The following is a 17,441-nucleotide window of genomic DNA, read 5'->3' on the forward strand; positions in this document are numbered from 1 at the left end:
TACAAAAAAGTCGCAAAATGTTCGTTTTCCAATCCAAATTTTTCCCATTCGGATTCGGATTCGTGTATTAGTAAATCAGCCCCCTAGTGCCATTATGTTAGGTATTCACTCACTCCAGCCTTTATAGATGACATTATTGGCTAACTAACTATATTAAAAAATAATGTATTTTGCGCAGCCTATCTATTTACCCAGTTTTAATTTTACACTGAACCGTTCCTTTAATGCATTTACCACTGCTCCACAGAAAATAATGCCAATCCAGTCAGTTTATCTCATGCTCTTAATGTGCTGACATTTAGAACATTACCATAACTTACTAGTTGCCATTTTGCTTCCCATATATTTTTCTTGTTTGTCCATCTCTGCTTTCTACATCTAAAGAATATCTGTGAATGACAGAAGGATCTGGCAACCTTCATAAATTATGCCTGTTAATTTGCATTCAGTGTTTATAGTAAAGACCACTGTAATAATTCTCAGTGATATATGCATCTTCTGTAGTTTAGAAGCTAATAACCATGTCATATTTTTCAGAAAGCAACTGTTATCTTGTGATCCCATGAGGCTTTTATTTTAAAAACAGTTTGGATTGGAGAAATTCCAGCTCTCTTACTAAGTACTTATATGGGAAAAAGCACAGATTTTTATTTTTACTTTTAAACAATCATTTAGGCAGTAGACATTTCATATTTTATTTATGATGGATCATTTATTGCTAGCTTATATTATGCACGGTAATGCTTAAACTAGGATTCACTTTAACAGCTTAAAAATGCCCCATTAAACCCACTTTAACTGAGCTTCCTTTTGGAATATACTGTCTGTTCTTATACCAGTGCCAAAACAGCAGAGCAAATCAATGTAACAGTTTCAGCTTATTTTGTGTCATTTAAAGGGTGTCATTGACCAAATGACTATTTAATGCAGGACACCAGTAAAAAAATTACTGAGCATTATATTCAACTTGACATTGCACTATAGTTACATAGTTACACCTCAAAATTTATGATCTCTTGGAGGCCTACCATGAGAGGGAGAAGTGCACTGACTCTCTATAGTAACTTTATCATTGAAATTTCCAGGAGAGCAGAAAAAAATGCTGTAAAATCTGAGAAAATGTAAAATCAGGAAAATGCATTATATATTGGTAGAACCACAAACATTCAGTGTAAAATGAGGGAAAACGTAAAATTAGAGTATTAAAAATTGAGGTTTTACTATAGTAAATAAAAATAACTCAACAAATACATTTTGGAAGTGAGTGATAGTAAGCAGGACACATTTTGTACTCTGCTCCCATACTTATTAAAGAATGGACACATTTTCCTTAATCCCAAAGAAATTCTAGAAGTTCAGGAATCCCCTGGTTGTCAGTGCCACACAGTGATGCATCATCCATTTACAAATTAAATATGGAATTACTGCAGCAATCTACAGAGTGCTGTAATTAAGTTGATGAATTAGATAAAGGAACAATCTAAGGCTTACACACACGTGGCGGAATTCTCAGCCTATAGATAAACGCATGGTGAGAAATCCCCCCTCCATTTAAATCAGCGCTCTTCTGTGTCTGCACCTGCATCATGCACATGGAGCAGATTCTGGCATACTCATTCTGCATACTCATTTTGGAGCCAAAATCTATTTTTGTGTGCCTGCACTCTGACCAAGGCACTGGCTCTGGGTGCAGACACAGAAGAGCGCTGATTCAAGCATAGGGGTGGATATTTGGCCTACGTTTATCTGCAGGCCAAGAACCCTCCATGTGTGGCATAAACACCCTCTCATGTGTCTCTCTTTGTGTACCTTTAAAAAGTTTTAGTATGGGGCACTTACACATGTAATGTAAGAAAATGTGCCCATTCATTATTAAATGTGTGAATTATGTCATGTTTAATGAAGCTTCAGCATTTTAACCTACCCTCACTTTTTAAAATAGTTTACACTGTTCTGTCGATGTTTCATTTATTTTCATGTATTTCTACTTCACAGTTCAGATGTGAGTATCTTATGACCTCTCATTTATTTAGTTTGCTTTTTGCTGTCAAGGAAAGAACAAAAAGCCCAGTGTCTCATTTTGGCTTCACACAAATGAGTTTCCTCCAGATGATTTTGATTAAAACTTTCAAATCATAGCCAGATGTTATTTACTAAATACACTTAATATACCCAAATTTACAAAAACAGCTAAAGGTGTAAAAAGTTTGATCAGTTGCAGTATATATTTTTTTGGGGGTAGCAAATTGTAGGCTGACACATATATGCAAACATAGATCAGCAGTGGGATAAAATAATAATTTTTCATCTTAGGCCTATTCCACACAAGGTATTTAAACGATTTTTATGTGTGTTGCATGGGCCTCTTGTTGTATTGCAGATTGCCCAGTTAATTAACAGTAGAATATTGTTTATAAGTGCTCCACTGAAAGTCACCAGTATGCCACTGACACTAGGGGGCAGATTTAATTTTTTTTGGAATTTCATGGTTTTACAGTTTTTTCAAGCCACCAATAAACTCAGTTCCACAAAAATCACAAAATAAAAAGATCCAAATTCAAAAAGCACAAAGGAAAAAAGATGTGAAAAAAATTTGAGAACTGCAACTTGTATTGTCAAACACGTGAAAGATTCAGAAATACAGAAAAACCTCTTAAACCACAAATCAAAGAAAGATCTTCCAGTTGTAAAAAGGACACCTGCCATGTCTTCTACATGATCTTGACAGCTTTTATATTTTTCTTTCAGATCTGTTGCAGTTTTGTCGCATAATAAATGGCGGAAAAATTTTTTTTTTCAACAAAATCGTATTTTGGTACAAAAAATACAAATTGTGAAAAAAATGAACTGTAGTATATGACCCCACTTCCCTAGATATTGTGAAAATAAAACTGGGCACTCCACCTGTATGTGCATTTGTTATATGCTGTCATCATTACAGTTATTCCCCCACTAATGTGACTGGCTATTTCTGCAAGTAGCTGCCTAAACTAATAGGCTACCACTATTTTGCTTGCTAGTAATAAGTTGTATGTATACAATGCTAAAAGTTACTCTAAAAGGAATAAACCCTTAGCGAGCTTGCTACCATAAAACAGGTATGGGTCCTGTTATCCTTGGGACCTGGGATTTTCCCAGATATGGGGTGTCAACACACCACTCTCAGACACGTATGACACGGGGACGTGGCAACAAGGGGTTACACTCAGTCACCTTCACACAGGTTAGACTAACATCAAGCACCCCCAAACACACCACTCCCCCAAATAACTATTCGCTGCCACCATCTATCATTAACAGGCTATAGAAACCTTATGCACAAATATATCACACAAGCTTTCTCTCACTGTAAGTAGGGTTAGTTTCCGCTAATTCAACACACTCCAGCAGCCACAGGGTTAAAATTACCATCAGACACACTCTCCTGCTAGCAGCCCACTAGTTAATTAGCATCTACACAGAACTTGCCCTCTACTCAATACACATACAACTAAGCAGTTACTACATTTAGGCCAAGCATTTATACAAGGTACGTGGGGATCTTTATAGAGCCAAAGGACAGAACTTATTACATTTTATATTTAATATTACAAAGGTAAACAGTGCATTTGAAAAGGTTTTACAAAAAGAGACATATACATACAAACAGTAAATAAAACACAGAGAAAAACCTATGTACGTTACCGAGTTATCTTTTGTGTCCTCCTGAGGCATGAGTTTGGAAATCCTGAGCCCATCCCCCAACATAAGCTGAGACCTCCAGAATGAGCTGCTAGTACCTGGGTCTGTGCCCTTTTTATCCTTCCTGCTGGGGCTAACATGACATGGGGCCTTTCCATAATTTTGATCCCCATAGCTTAAATCTAATAACAAATCATTTAAATGTTAATTAAACCCAATGGGATTTTTTAGCTGCCAGTAAGGATTAGTTATATCTTAGCTTGGATCAAGTACAAGGTACCATTTTATCATTACAGAGAAAAAGGAAATCATTTTTAAGAATCTGAATTATTTGATTAAAATGGAGTAAATGGATAAAGGATCCCATTACCTGTACAAAGATGAGGCAATAGCACTGGGGTACCAGTAACTTAACTTTGAAAAACCTTTAAATAAATGGTGTTAGAAACAAATAGTATCAAGTATCTTGAAGTTCTTGCTCTGATAACCAAATAATTTTGATTAATGCTTGCCAATGGGATTTAGCTTGTACAAGCTTAACATATGTGGGCTGAAATGGATGTTTCTGCAATGTCATCAGACAAATGGATGTTTGCTCAATGTGGTGACTCAGGTAGTTGCCCCAGTAGGGGTGAACCAATCTTTCTGATGGCATGGTAGGCCCGTGGTGTAGTTTGTAGCATAAGCACTGCCTGTAATCACTTGGTCTACTAATCAACTGATCCATACCTGAGCAAGCCCCAATTTGATACTGGCCAAATTATTTATCAGTCTTCTTCCAGGCATACATTTTGTTTCTGACTAAAAGTAGCTATGTAATATTTACGTTTATGCTACAAAACTGTCATATCTTACTATATATGCTATATAGTATACTGAATACTGATAATAGTCTATTATCACTTGCTTTTCATTGCTCTGTCAGTATTGCTGGGTGAATTTCCCTAATGCAGTGATACATAGTAATCAATTAAATATTAGCTTTCATGGGGCCTTATACAATTAGGATTGTGAAAGGAAATCTCTGATTAATTGCTATAGGTTACTGCTCTGGTTCAAAATTGCCCAGCGTTAGAAAATACATCTTATAGTCCATAAAGGAATCTATTAGTGTTCACTTTCCCAGTCGATATAATGTATAATTTTAATTAATAGAAAAATGCAGCCAATATTTACTAAACATGCAGGTGGATTTTACCCAGCTTTACACTTGCCAAGGATTGCACTAAATGGAGTTAAAATCTGTTTGTGGCCCTAAACTATACATTTGGGACTGGCTTTCATCACTTGCAGCTGATCATCTACTGTTTCCTTTCCTACTGTAAATCTGCATGGCCCTTTTCAAACTTTTAAGCAAGTAACAGTTTTTTTCCTCTAAACAAATCTGCCATTTGACTCTTAAAATGTACCTATCATCTGCACTAATACTGAAAAGTCATTTCCTCACTTGGCAGCCACTCTGCTACTTCCATCAAGCTGCTTGATCTCTGGAGTGGTGTAATAAGCCACAGATGTCTGGCTGCAAGTTATTTCTTCCATCTTCAGCCTCGCTTAAGTCATGGCCAAAATGATAGAAAGGTCTCTGCCAGATTTTCAAGATCTCCATTCTATTTTTTTTTATTAACAGCCTTTGCCAACTCAGAGTCTACACATTCACTTAAAACGAATGGGGGTGCAGCCCTAGCAGCCATCTGTGATCAGACAGTTAAATAATTGAAATTTGCAAAGAAATAAGAATTGGATAACTACTTTTTGAGCTATTATAGGTGTATATATTTCTGTATGTTATGTCTTTATCTTGTGTATATACAGCATGTGTATTCTTCTTCTAGGCCTGGTAAACACTGAAGATATTTTCATCTATATCCCACCTAATAACAGTTCTGAGTCAGACTGCAGGAAAGAAAAAGAGCTGTATCAATTTAAAAAGGTAATTCTATTACTAGTAAGCAGTTAATGCCATATGTAACAATGTTGTTTTTTGTAAAAGACTGCACAGTAAGTGAATTTTCTATCTTACAGTATTGTACCCACAGTATGACATATATAGTGAAATGGAAAACTCTGGATCTCCTGGCCAAATAAAACATTAAGTGAAAAGTTAAAAAACAATGTATTTGCAGATATAAATGCAAAGTTACATTCTATTTCACAAACACATAGGAACAAAGAAAATAGTAATTATGCAATGTGTAAAAGTTTGTCCAGTGATAAATATGTTTTTGCAGGTTCCTTTACCTTAAAGACCTCATTTGGCCTTATTAGCCATTAGGAGTCGTGACCTGTTGACCATTCCAGAGCTAAATAAAATCTCACCCCAAGACTTTGGGGTTTCCCCTGCCTTTAATGTCATAAAAAAAATAACAGTTAAGGGGAACTGTGGAAGTTATGGCAAAATTCGAAAGACCAAGAAAGCTTTTCAGAGGCAAGGAGCATTGTAAAGGAGAAACCATATACTGATGGGTTTTACAAGGTACTCTGCTTGGTTATGTGATATTTTGGCATTCCATGCGATTCCGGAAATCCTTAGCAAAATAAACTCTTTGTAATGCAGATTTAAGATTTTGATTTGATTTACTGGGGGCAAAACATTTTGGTGGCAAACACTCAAAGCTGCAGGTGTGTAAACAGTATAAGGTGGTTTTTATATTTCAAGCAAGTAAAATGCATAGATGTTCTTTGTGGGAATTGGGTTGCAAGCAAAATGTTTTATATAATATCTATTTACCAGAAAATTGCTTGCAGGTTATATCCTATGAAAAAGTGACATTAGGCTGATGCCAAACTGAAAAACGCTTGCCGAGAATATGCCCTGCAACTGTCGATTTACCCTACCTTGTGCCTGCACCCAAATGAATGGAATCTGCTTGGGTGCAGGCACATGTAGCCAATGTTCGCCAAAAAATGCAAGACTTCATATCTTCGGCGGATAACGGCTACATGTGCCTGTACCCGAGCATATTTCACTTATTCGGGTGCAGGCTCAGGTAGGAGCGTATGTGGCATCATCTTAAGTAACAGCTGTAGTAACTATATACTTCAGGTTCTACGGTGTTAGGTCTAGACAGGTAAACTGACCATGCCAATCAAGCTGCCGGCAGAAAAAGAGAACAGCAATAAGGAAGACTTAAGGAAAAAAGACTTGTGATTTGAAGTGAATTGTCAGGGCAATTTAAACACATTCCTAACATGATGTGTCAATGAACTAAAGCCAAATTTTCCATATGCTGACTGTTAGGAGTTTGTTTGAAATGTAACTTCTCTTAGACATTCTATTTCTGGAGCCTCTTTATAATATTTTGATTAAGACTGACTCAGAGAAGCTGTGAGAATCCTCAGAACATGACATGTTATTTTGTTTGAAGCACATACAAATTAACTATGCCCATTCCTTAGTATCTTTCAATTAGAGCATTTCAGCTAAGATCTAGAAAATGAACATTGAGTATACCTTTAAAATGGTATTGTCAGACCTTTTTTGAACAGTGAGACTTATAATAAATGTATGCCTCCTGAACAATATCAGTATATATAAGGGCTCATTTATATTGTGAAAGGCAGAGTGCAAAGTGCATAAAGCGAGCACTTTGAACCCTGCCTTCCATGCTGTATCCTTTTGAATACATTGCTGCCTGTATATGGCAACACTGAATTCTTAAAGGGCAGATGGTGGAGGCACGAAGGCATCCCCTCTCTCGACCCCTATCCATCCACTATCTATGTCCCCACTAATGCTGCACCTCATGTTGGTTTCTTTAGTCGGCACGAGGTGCAGAGTGCAGCCAGACCCTGGGCAGATGTGCTCTCTGCATAAACGCTAAAGGGAGCACTTTTGCACAGCTTAGTGCCCTTACACTTATGCCTAGGGTTATAGTAAATTTAAAAAATACACTCATGAGTCTACAATATATCCATATAATTGTTTTTGTCCTCTAAAATAATTTTCAGTCTTGAAAGTGTCCTTTATGCTAAATAAAAGTTTCTTAGAAGACTGGCACAAAATCTGCTTCAGACTGGGCCCCTCCAGAAACTGCTTTGAGTCCTAGAACAGAACCCCACAATTTGGGAACAACAACTTTAAGTCATCATTTTAACTGCATATTTTGTGCAAATGTGGATCATAATTGTTTCATATAGGAGTATTTTATCATTGTTTCTTTTTAACTGGCCCTTTTATACATTTTATGACTGCTACCTTGCCTGGCTCCAATATTTGATCAGTTTTATCCAGCCTTTTCTGAAATTTGTATGTGACCACGCAAGAACCAAAGGAAATGATGATAAGGTGGTACTTTCACTTTTCCAAAGGCTCAGACATTCTGCTGAGTATATATAATTAGCATTATTTTGAAGATAGACCATTTCTCTTTTGTACTGTCTTTTGCTTTGAAGATTTTACCCTAGGTAATGTACTGAAATGACACTTTTAATGGCATAAGATTCGCTATTCCAAAATGAAGGGCTTTTTGGATGACAATGCTGTTTTTCATAAGAGATTTCTAAATGAGACTATTTTGTGAGATGCTTTCTTGCTTATATATTTACTGGATCATATCAGGTCACCAACAAGCAATCTCTCAGTTTAACAACTTAGTCCAAGCAGTTCTCTATTTAATATGCCAATAAACTCATTTTGCATTGCACATTGCAATTAGTAATAGTTAGCCTTACTGTGCAGGTTTCTTTAGCAGCATGGCAGTGCTTTTGTCTATGTTAACGCTTTCCAAACTAAAGAACTGGATTGAATTAATATAAGAACTGTATATACACACTATATTTAAGGATGGTAAAGAAATATGTGTGCATAAATATAAATGTAATCATGCTATTTACAGGTACAGGTATGGGATCTTTATCCAGAAACCTATTATCCAAAAGCTCTGAAATAGAAGAAGGCTTAGTGTCCATATTAATACAATAATTAAAAGTTTTAAAAATTATTTCCCCTTCTCTGTAATAATAAAACAGTACCTTGTACTTGACTAAGATATATATATTCGGTTTATTTATTGTTTAAGTAATTTTTCAAAAGATTTAAGGTAATCCAAATTACAGAAAGATCCCTTATCCAGACAACCCCAGGTCCTGATCATTCTGGATTGTAGGCCCCATACTTTTAGTGTCAACAAAAGAATAAAGTTGGGGGTAGAACCTCTAAATGGCAAAAGATTTTCAATGTTAATAAATACAAGGGTTATGTACTGGAGGGAGACAATAGCATATTATTAGTGACTCTTTACTAATTTGTCAAATGCTAGGGGTTTTATTATGTTGGCATCATAAGGAACTGGTGCTATTGCCCTATGATTGGTAAATATTTACACTCTAATTAATACCATATGTATTGGTTATTGCAACAGGCAACTTTCACAGGGCAATATAATCTTTTATCACTGTCATGTGTCTATGGCTTTTCCTGGTATTTGTTTCTTTTCATGTACATGAAGTTGAAATTCACGATTCCTGTAAATTCCTGCTTCCTGTAGATAAGAATGTTTCATGTTACACAAAGCATCAGTTGTGATGGAAAGACAAATAATTAATCTAAATTCTGCATTCATGGATGAAGAAATAGCGTAGTAGCCTGCTGTGGTCAACAAATTGAATATATAGCATGAATAAAATTAACCTGACTTCCACAGATGGTTAAACTGATTTTCACATCTAGATACTGCAGTTATTCCTCATTTGGCTTTGTAGCTCTGCCTGTTTGCATGAGGATCGTGAGTGAACAGCCTCCTTCAAGTGCAGCTACAAATTCTCAATTGGATTGCAGTTTGGGCATTGTTGTATTTTAGTGTAGTTTTGTCTTTGTCATTGTCTTTCTGGAAGATAACTCTTCTCCCAAGGCTTAGTTTTTTTGCAGACTGCTTTATGTTTGCCTTCAAGGTTTCACTATATTTTACTGCATTTGTTCTACCCTTGCCCTCACAAGCCATTTTGAGGGCTGCTGCAGGGAAGCCTTCCCCCATCGTGATGCTGCCACCACAATGCTCCATGGAATGGTTTATGTGTTTATGCTGATGTGCAATGTTTGGCTTATAACAAACATGTAATTTAAACTGAAGTCCAAAAAGTGAAATTTTTTAGACGATAGTACCTTTAACACAGTCTCCCATGCACCTTCTGGCAAACTGTAGGCAAGATGTCATATGAGTTATAGTTAAGATTGGCTTTTTGCCACTCTGATTAATCTGCAATGGCGGCAACATTTGTATGCATAGACTCTACAGTCTCAGCCACTGGGGCTTGTAACTTCTTTAGACTTGTTATGGGTTTCTTGGTTACCCTATAACCATTCTCCTTTTTGCACAATCACTCACTTTTCGTGGATGGCCTGTTATTGGCAGAATTAAAACTGTGCCATGCTATTTCCATTCTTATTTAACTGTACGCCAAAGGATACCGGGGGACTTGCATCCATCTCCTAACGTGCATTTTGTTTATTTTTCACTGAGGTTTTTAGAGTGTCTTTTTTTTCTTCATGGTGAAGGTTATGCCACAATACTAACTCACTAGATTTTGGACCTTCTTAATAATTTTATTTATGCTACAATCACTCGGAACCCATTGACTGCGCAACTGGTGATGTCTATGTAACTTATTGTAAGATTTTGGAAATTAATTGGCTGCACCAGTGATGATTTTAGTTATTTTGTGTTTTTCATTGCAATTCATTAAAATCACTTTGCAGAGATCAGTTGATACTTTTTTAACAAAATTGAATCCACTATGATTCATTGTCCTTTGAGAATAAAACAAGAAATGGGGAGAATATATCTTTTAGGCAATGTATAGCACGCAAAATCACTAGGTTACTAGGTTTTTTTAAAATTATCAAGCTAATTAAGTTTTGAAAACTACTCTTCGTTGCTAAAAAGTAAGCATAAATAAACCTTTTATTTGAAAATCCCTAAAAAGACTCTAAACAGTAAATTACATACCTCTCTCCTGACATTGAGTCTGATGTTTTTTCGAATAAGATGGAACATGCATCAGAAATCTTTAACTTCCTTATCTAGCATGAAGCTCTGCCTCCTTTAGCATACTGAGCCTTCCTTCTCTTTTAAATAGAAAGGAAGTCAAAGAGCTGTCTATTGTGCATACTGTACTTGCTGCCTCCTGTTCCAATAGTAATCAATATCCGCAATATGCACAGTAGACATCTCTCTGACTGAATGTAATTTCAACACAAGTCCTATTTATTATGTTCCTTTTTAGCAGAGGTGTTTTAGCTAGACTGTCCCTTCAATAAAATGACTCAAATATTCAAACAGATGGACTTACATAGAACAAAACTTTAAAGAGCCTGTAAACCCGAACACTAAGGCTCTATAGTACTCAAGATGAAATATTATTCATCTGCTTCCAGACCTTTAATTATATTACTGTCAGGAACCGTCGCCGCTCCCGCTCCCTACCTGCTCCTGGTGTGCGGCGGCGTCTTCCTTCTCAGCGCGGCGAATCCAAGATGGCGGCGCCCAGGACTCCACGTGGGCGCAAGGACGCCGGCGCGATGACGTCACGCGCTATGGCGCCAAATTCAAACTCAAAAAGACGCCAGTGACCCAGGTTCAATGCCCGAGTATAGCTCAACATACCTATTGTGTTCCTGGGTCTCTAATATTCTTATCTGCTTCCTGTTGCTGTTTATTTGCCTGTTTCTGACCTTGAACCTTGCTGCCTGCCTTTAGTGACCTTTGCCTGAACCTGACCTCTCTATTGGATTATCCTGCATCTGTACTTCGCTCGGACTCGCTGGAAGCGGCCTTCCTCCTTGATCCTGACTTCACCTCTCCCGTGGGTGCCGGAGGCCCCCGCTGACAATTACTGATGCCAGGAGCCTAGCTACAAAATGAATCTGCACAATTAAGGGTCCCTGCGCATTTGTCCGTGGAACTATTGCTTCAGCACTAAAAATGGTGCATTTACAGTGCAACTGCTATTTTCCTGCCCACCACGGAAGTTGTTTAGTGAATTGTGAGAGAGCAGGTTACTCAAAAGTTTATTTTTAAAAAAATGAAACCCAGTACTGGAAACAAGAATGCGACTGCATATTTTAAAGTGTTTTATATCCAGTATTTATAAATGTTACAACATGTCCTCTCTCATACAGTTAATCATGTTTACACAATAATTCTGCAAATTTTTGCTATCTGTAAAAATATTAATGCTCTGAACAAAATAACAAAAATAACAGCTAATGTGGAAAATATGCCTTTCTGTCTTCCATGGCAGCAACGTTTTTATATAAAGCAGTTGGGTGATGATTATCACAACATATTTCTATGCAGATAAAGAAGAAAATCAATATTTGGCAATGTGCTCCATAAGGATAATTGTTCTGGCAACTAACAAGCTTGGTGTTACAGGTCAGATTTTGTTGTTAAGTTATATATTTCACTTCAATTTTTTTTCAACCACAGGGATGAAGCAAGAAAATAAATTGTTCTTTTTGTTATTATTACCAAGATTATTGGTTAGCGTCTCCTACAGGGCTAACCAATTTTACTGAGATCATTGTAATGCTTCTCAAACGGATCAGTCGCAGTGGGAGCAGCAAAAAATAACCACATCATTTAGAAAGTTTCAGAAACTGTTGACTTGATTTACAGTTCGAAGTTATTTAAGCTAAGATATTAATCTACAAATACAGTTTGCTATGTGATAATGTCATGCTCTGTAGTGAAGCAGGAAGTCAGCACAGATATTGGACCTGTTATCCAGAACGCTCGGGACCTGGGGCTTTTTTTATTATGGGTCTTTCCATAATTTGGATCTCCATACCTTAAATCAGCTAAAAAATCATTTAAACATGAATTAAACCCAATATTTTGATTGTTTTGCCTCCAGTAAGGATTAATTATTTCTTAGTTTGGATCAAGTACAAGTTACTGTTTTATTATTACAGAGAAAAAGGAAATCATTTTTGAAAATTATAATCATTTGCTTATAATGGAGTCTATGGGAGATGGCCTTTCTGTAATTCTGAACTTTCTGGATAATTGGTGTCCGGATAACGGATACCATACTTGTACTGGTTTATTTTACTTTATATCGAAAAGTCAGTAAAAAGTACAACTACAATTTAATGACTTAACCTATATAAAATATTCTATAAACTGTGGGAAATAAAAGCAGAAATGTTTACATATAGTAAGTAACATACATTTAATACCCCTTTGGATGTTAAAGGCAGCTTATAAATACCCTAACTGAAAAAAATGCTACTGATACTGTTTTCTGGCTCTCTAACCTCATTTCCCACAAAGAGCTAATTTTCTTTTCTCACTTAAGCAAAGGCAATTGCTCAGACTTTAAGAGACACATTAACTCCCTCACAATATCATGCTCTTGTAGAGCATAGTATTTATATATAATTTCATAACATTCCATTACTTAACTTTTTTCCTGTCTGCCTATTTCTTGCGTGCTGATTTTGATGGAGCACATATAGCCTATAGTTAAATATACCATATACAGGTATGGGATCTGTTATCCCGGAAGTTCTGAATTACAGGAAGGCCATCTCCCATAGGCTCCATTTTAATCAAATGACATTTTTTAAATGATTTCCTTGTACCTTGTACTTGATCCCAACTAAGATATAATTAATTCTTATTGGAGGCAAATAATTCTAGTGTATTTAATTAATGTTTAAATGATTGTTTGTAGCTGTAAGGTTTGGTGATCTTAATTACTGAAGGACTCGTTTTTTGGAAAAACCCAGGCCTCAAGCATTTTGGATAACAGGTCCCATACCTGTACTTACTCCTTCCATACCAAAAATTATTTTTAAATATGTTTATCAGTTAAGATAACATGTTCCTTTGTTACAGGTAAATATATTACTGGAAGTGCAGCAGCTATTATGCCGCAAAGAGACAATCTGTGAAATGTCAGGAAAATTCCCAGGTATTTTAAATTAAAAATAATTTATTCATATTTTATTGTTTTACTGGAATGCATCACATATTATTTCATCAAAGTATTTAAATGCTGCATACTTAATTTGACATGTATTATTTAATACATTAACTTATTTCCTGCAGAATTGTGCTTAATACAAGGAATACCCCATATTTAGAACACCAGGGGTACATTTACTAACCCACGAACGAGCCGAATGCGTCCGATTGCGTTTTTTTCGTAATGATCGGTATTTGGCGATTTTTCGGAAAATTATTGCGACTTTTTCGTTGCCATTCCGAATGTTGCGCAAAATCTGGTGATTTTTTTCGTAGCGTTAAAACTTGCGCAAAAAGTCACGCCTTTTTCGTAGCCATTCCGAAAGTTGCGCAAAATGTTGCGATTTTTTCGTAGCGTTCGGATTCATTCAAGCTTCAGTATGGTGACTTTCCTTGGGCCAGGTTGGAGCTGCAGGGTGCCATTGAGTCCTATGGGAGGCTTCCAAAATCATGCTAAGTCTGAAAGTTTCGCCCGCCGCTTACGAGCGCTCAATACGAAAAAGTCGCGACAAGATACGAGCGAATCGTAATGGCTACGAAAAACTCGCGTTTTTTCACGTAAATCGTATTGGTAACGAAAAAGTCGCGACAATTTCCGAAAAGTCGTAAAGGCGCCGAAAAAGTCGCAAAATGTTCGTTTTCCAATCGGAATTTTTCCAATTTGGATTCGAATTCATGTCTTAATAAATCAGCCCCCAAGTCTTTTGGCCCAGCAGTAGAGAGTGCTATTTACTACTCTGTATGGCCACACAAATGATAAAGACATGCTACACCCCCTGCTAGGTTACCCCTTTCTGAATTCTTAGGAAGATAACACAATGGTGGTTAGTGACAGGTGAATCGGTTGTGGCTAGTATACTAGTAAGACTGTGGTTGTTACTGCAAGGCTAAAACTTCAAGTAGAAACAATAATTTCTTCTCAGAAGTTTGGGGAATTAAAAAAAGACAAATCAAAATAAATATATAAAAATAACAATTATATAGGGAAAAAGTGAAGGTATAGTGTAACTTTAAATAATAAAGTTAATTTCATACATTTAGGCCACAACTATTGCCATATCCACAACACACATTTATTTTTCTGTCCAGTTCTGAATCCAGAACATGTATGTACTTTTGCTAAATAACCTCTTAGAAAAATGACCTTTCACATTAAGAAAATGCACATGCTCTGTATACGCTGAAAATTCTGGCTCATTATATACCCATAATATCATAACTGGAAAATAAACAACAAATAGAAAGTTCTGCTCCCAATGGGGCACTAGCATATTTGACAGCATATCCAAAAGATTTTATCTGAGAACACGCCAGTGCTCACATAATTCATTATGAATGATGCTCCCCTTGACCGGGCTAGGAAGGCAGGAAGGACACAGAGGAAGCTGAGCAGTAAAAAGGGTGGCATGATAGGAGTGGCTTATAAAGAGTCAGTACTTCCTTAGGTATTGGGCCCAGGAGGCTTTGGTATGGTGTGAGGCTCATCTGCTACCGCTTGTCCACCAGAGTGCACATGGTAACCGGCATGGCAGCGGTGACCATTCACTCCGGTGGTGTGTTCTTTGTGGTGACAAGCATTCCCCTGTTGCTGTCATTTGTTATAGATTGACATGTTAATGTAAAATACTGTTTGTATAAATAAAGCTGTGGCCTTTACAATTCCCAATTTATTTAGGGACCTTAGGGAAGGGGTATGTGGGCTAGTAGGAATTAGCATGCCATGGGACGACCTAGTACATTGACTCTGCACCGGTCATAACTCCCAATTCCTTGTGGTAAACTGCTGTATCCAAACTTCTACAGGCATGATTATTCCCTGTCTGACATGCTCAAAGACAGAAAATAAGAGTACAAAGTTGCCTGTGAAAAATTGCGGCCAGTGGAGATAATCCACAGATCAGACAACCCACAATGCCCCTTCTGTTGGGATACAACAGAGATTGTTCCAGTGCATCTAAATGTTATTTCCTGCAATGGAGGATTTATTGTTGCTTAGCAATAAGATGTCATGTGTTCTCTCTATGAACACATGTCAAATTTTCTGTTGCAGACATGTTATGCTAAAGTGTTTATTCTAAGTTCTATAAAGCAACTAAGTTACTGCACACACAGAAGGTGGCATATGTCCTCTTTTACAAAGAAGCCGCACATGCAGCTCAGATCAGCACTTCAACAGAAACCACTATTCCTTCTAAATGCATCAGGAAACCCAAAATGCATGAATCAAATCTCCAAACAAAGGCACAATATAAGAAAAACAGATTACAATTAATTTAGATTTTTAGGATAACTGGAGTATTTGCATAATCCTGTGACAAAAGGAATATATTATTTTTTATTTTCATTTGCATAATCCATTCATTGTGATCTTTAGAAATTAAAGTTAATACAAAAATACAGTTTGACTCTTGTAATTAAAAGTAAATCTACACATAGCTGTTTGCTAGGATGTAATTAACTTAGCCGTCAGGTAGCAGTCAAAATGGAGTATTAATAAGAATAACAATAAAAATGTAACTCTGCATCATTTTGGGCCAGTACCCTTGACAACTAGATTACATTATCAGTTTCAGGCTGAAAATAAGCCATATAGGAACACCAACAATTCAAGAACCATGCAAAAAATAGAGGACCTATTGATAAGTTAATGAGTATCTATAACAGGGGTGGGCAAACTACGGGCCGGGGGCCACATCTGGCCCCTTGGCCTTTTTAATCCGGCCCGCCGCCGACGCCAAGTCTCATCACGCGAGACTTGGTGTCATTGGCAGCCCGGAATTAAACAGACTAAGGGGGCGTAACGCTGGCCTGGCCCTGCCCGCCCTGGCCCGGTCTGGCCCGGGGGTAAGTAAATGTGGCCCGTGAGCCAAAAAGTTTGCCCAACCCTGATCTATAACATGCTAAAAATGAATATAATGGTGAACATCCCCTTAAATATAGTACTGATACAAAATGTAACCCTACTACTGGTCTCTCTTATTGTGCTACTGATATGTATACCTGTATTATTGTACATAGTTAGTATTTTGAAATTATATAAAGCAGACTTACAATTACCGCAACATGTGATATTGTTACGAGAAAATCCTGCTATGCTGTATGACAAAATAATTTTTCTTTATTTCATGTTAAAATTAATAAAAACATATATACAAAAAAAAAAAATATAGTACTGATACAGTACTAAATTTATAGGGAATGTGTCAGTTTCACTAACAAATAAAGCATGGAGTATTGGTTGGAGATAAGGGATGGGACCTGTTATGCACAATGCTCAGGACCTGGGATTTCCTGGCTAAGGGGTCTGTCCATCATTTAGATCACCATTCTTTAATGGGCTTATTTATCAGTTTTTGAATATATCTGTTTTTCTAAATCAATTAAACTTGCATATCGAATGCTTATTAGAATACTCCAATTTTTGAGTTTTAAACTCAAAACAAACTTGAATAAAACTCATAAACATGAATGTAACATATGGCTTGGCTTTGCCTAGGACAACTCCCATTGACTTCGATAGAAACCCGCAAGCTTTTAGATGGCAAAGTTTTACTTTCAAGTTTTTGGGGGTTTTGTGCTTAATAAATACCAGACGTTCGAGTTTTTTAAGCCCAAAAAAAACCTTAAAAAAAAAAAATCAAACTCAACCATTGATATATCCCCCCCTAAGTCCTTTAAACATTAAGTAAACCTAATAGAATTCTGTTACCAGTATTAATTATTTCTTAGTTGGGATCAAATACAAGATACTGTTTTATTATTAAGGGAAAACATTTTTAATTATCTGAATTA

General features: G+C 36.6%; 1 protein-coding gene across 2 annotated transcripts in view; it reads left to right on the forward strand.

Annotated features, from left to right (window-relative positions):
• Positions 1-17,441, forward strand: part of cped1 (cadherin-like and PC-esterase domain containing 1) — a 119,489-nt gene that overhangs the window by 11,071 nt on the left and 90,977 nt on the right. For both annotated transcript variants that reach the window (XM_031898985.1, XM_031898986.1), the window contains exons 3-4: positions 5,514-5,611; positions 13,521-13,596. In XM_031898985.1, the coding sequence (XP_031754845.1) occupies positions 5,514-5,611; positions 13,521-13,596 (174 nt within the window). The remainder of the gene's footprint in view (positions 1-5,513; positions 5,612-13,520; positions 13,597-17,441) is intronic.

Source organism: Xenopus tropicalis, chromosome 3 (assembly GCF_000004195.4).
Source record: "Xenopus tropicalis strain Nigerian chromosome 3, UCB_Xtro_10.0, whole genome shotgun sequence".
In the NCBI taxonomy this organism is placed as follows: Eukaryota; Metazoa; Chordata; class Amphibia; order Anura; family Pipidae; genus Xenopus; species Xenopus tropicalis.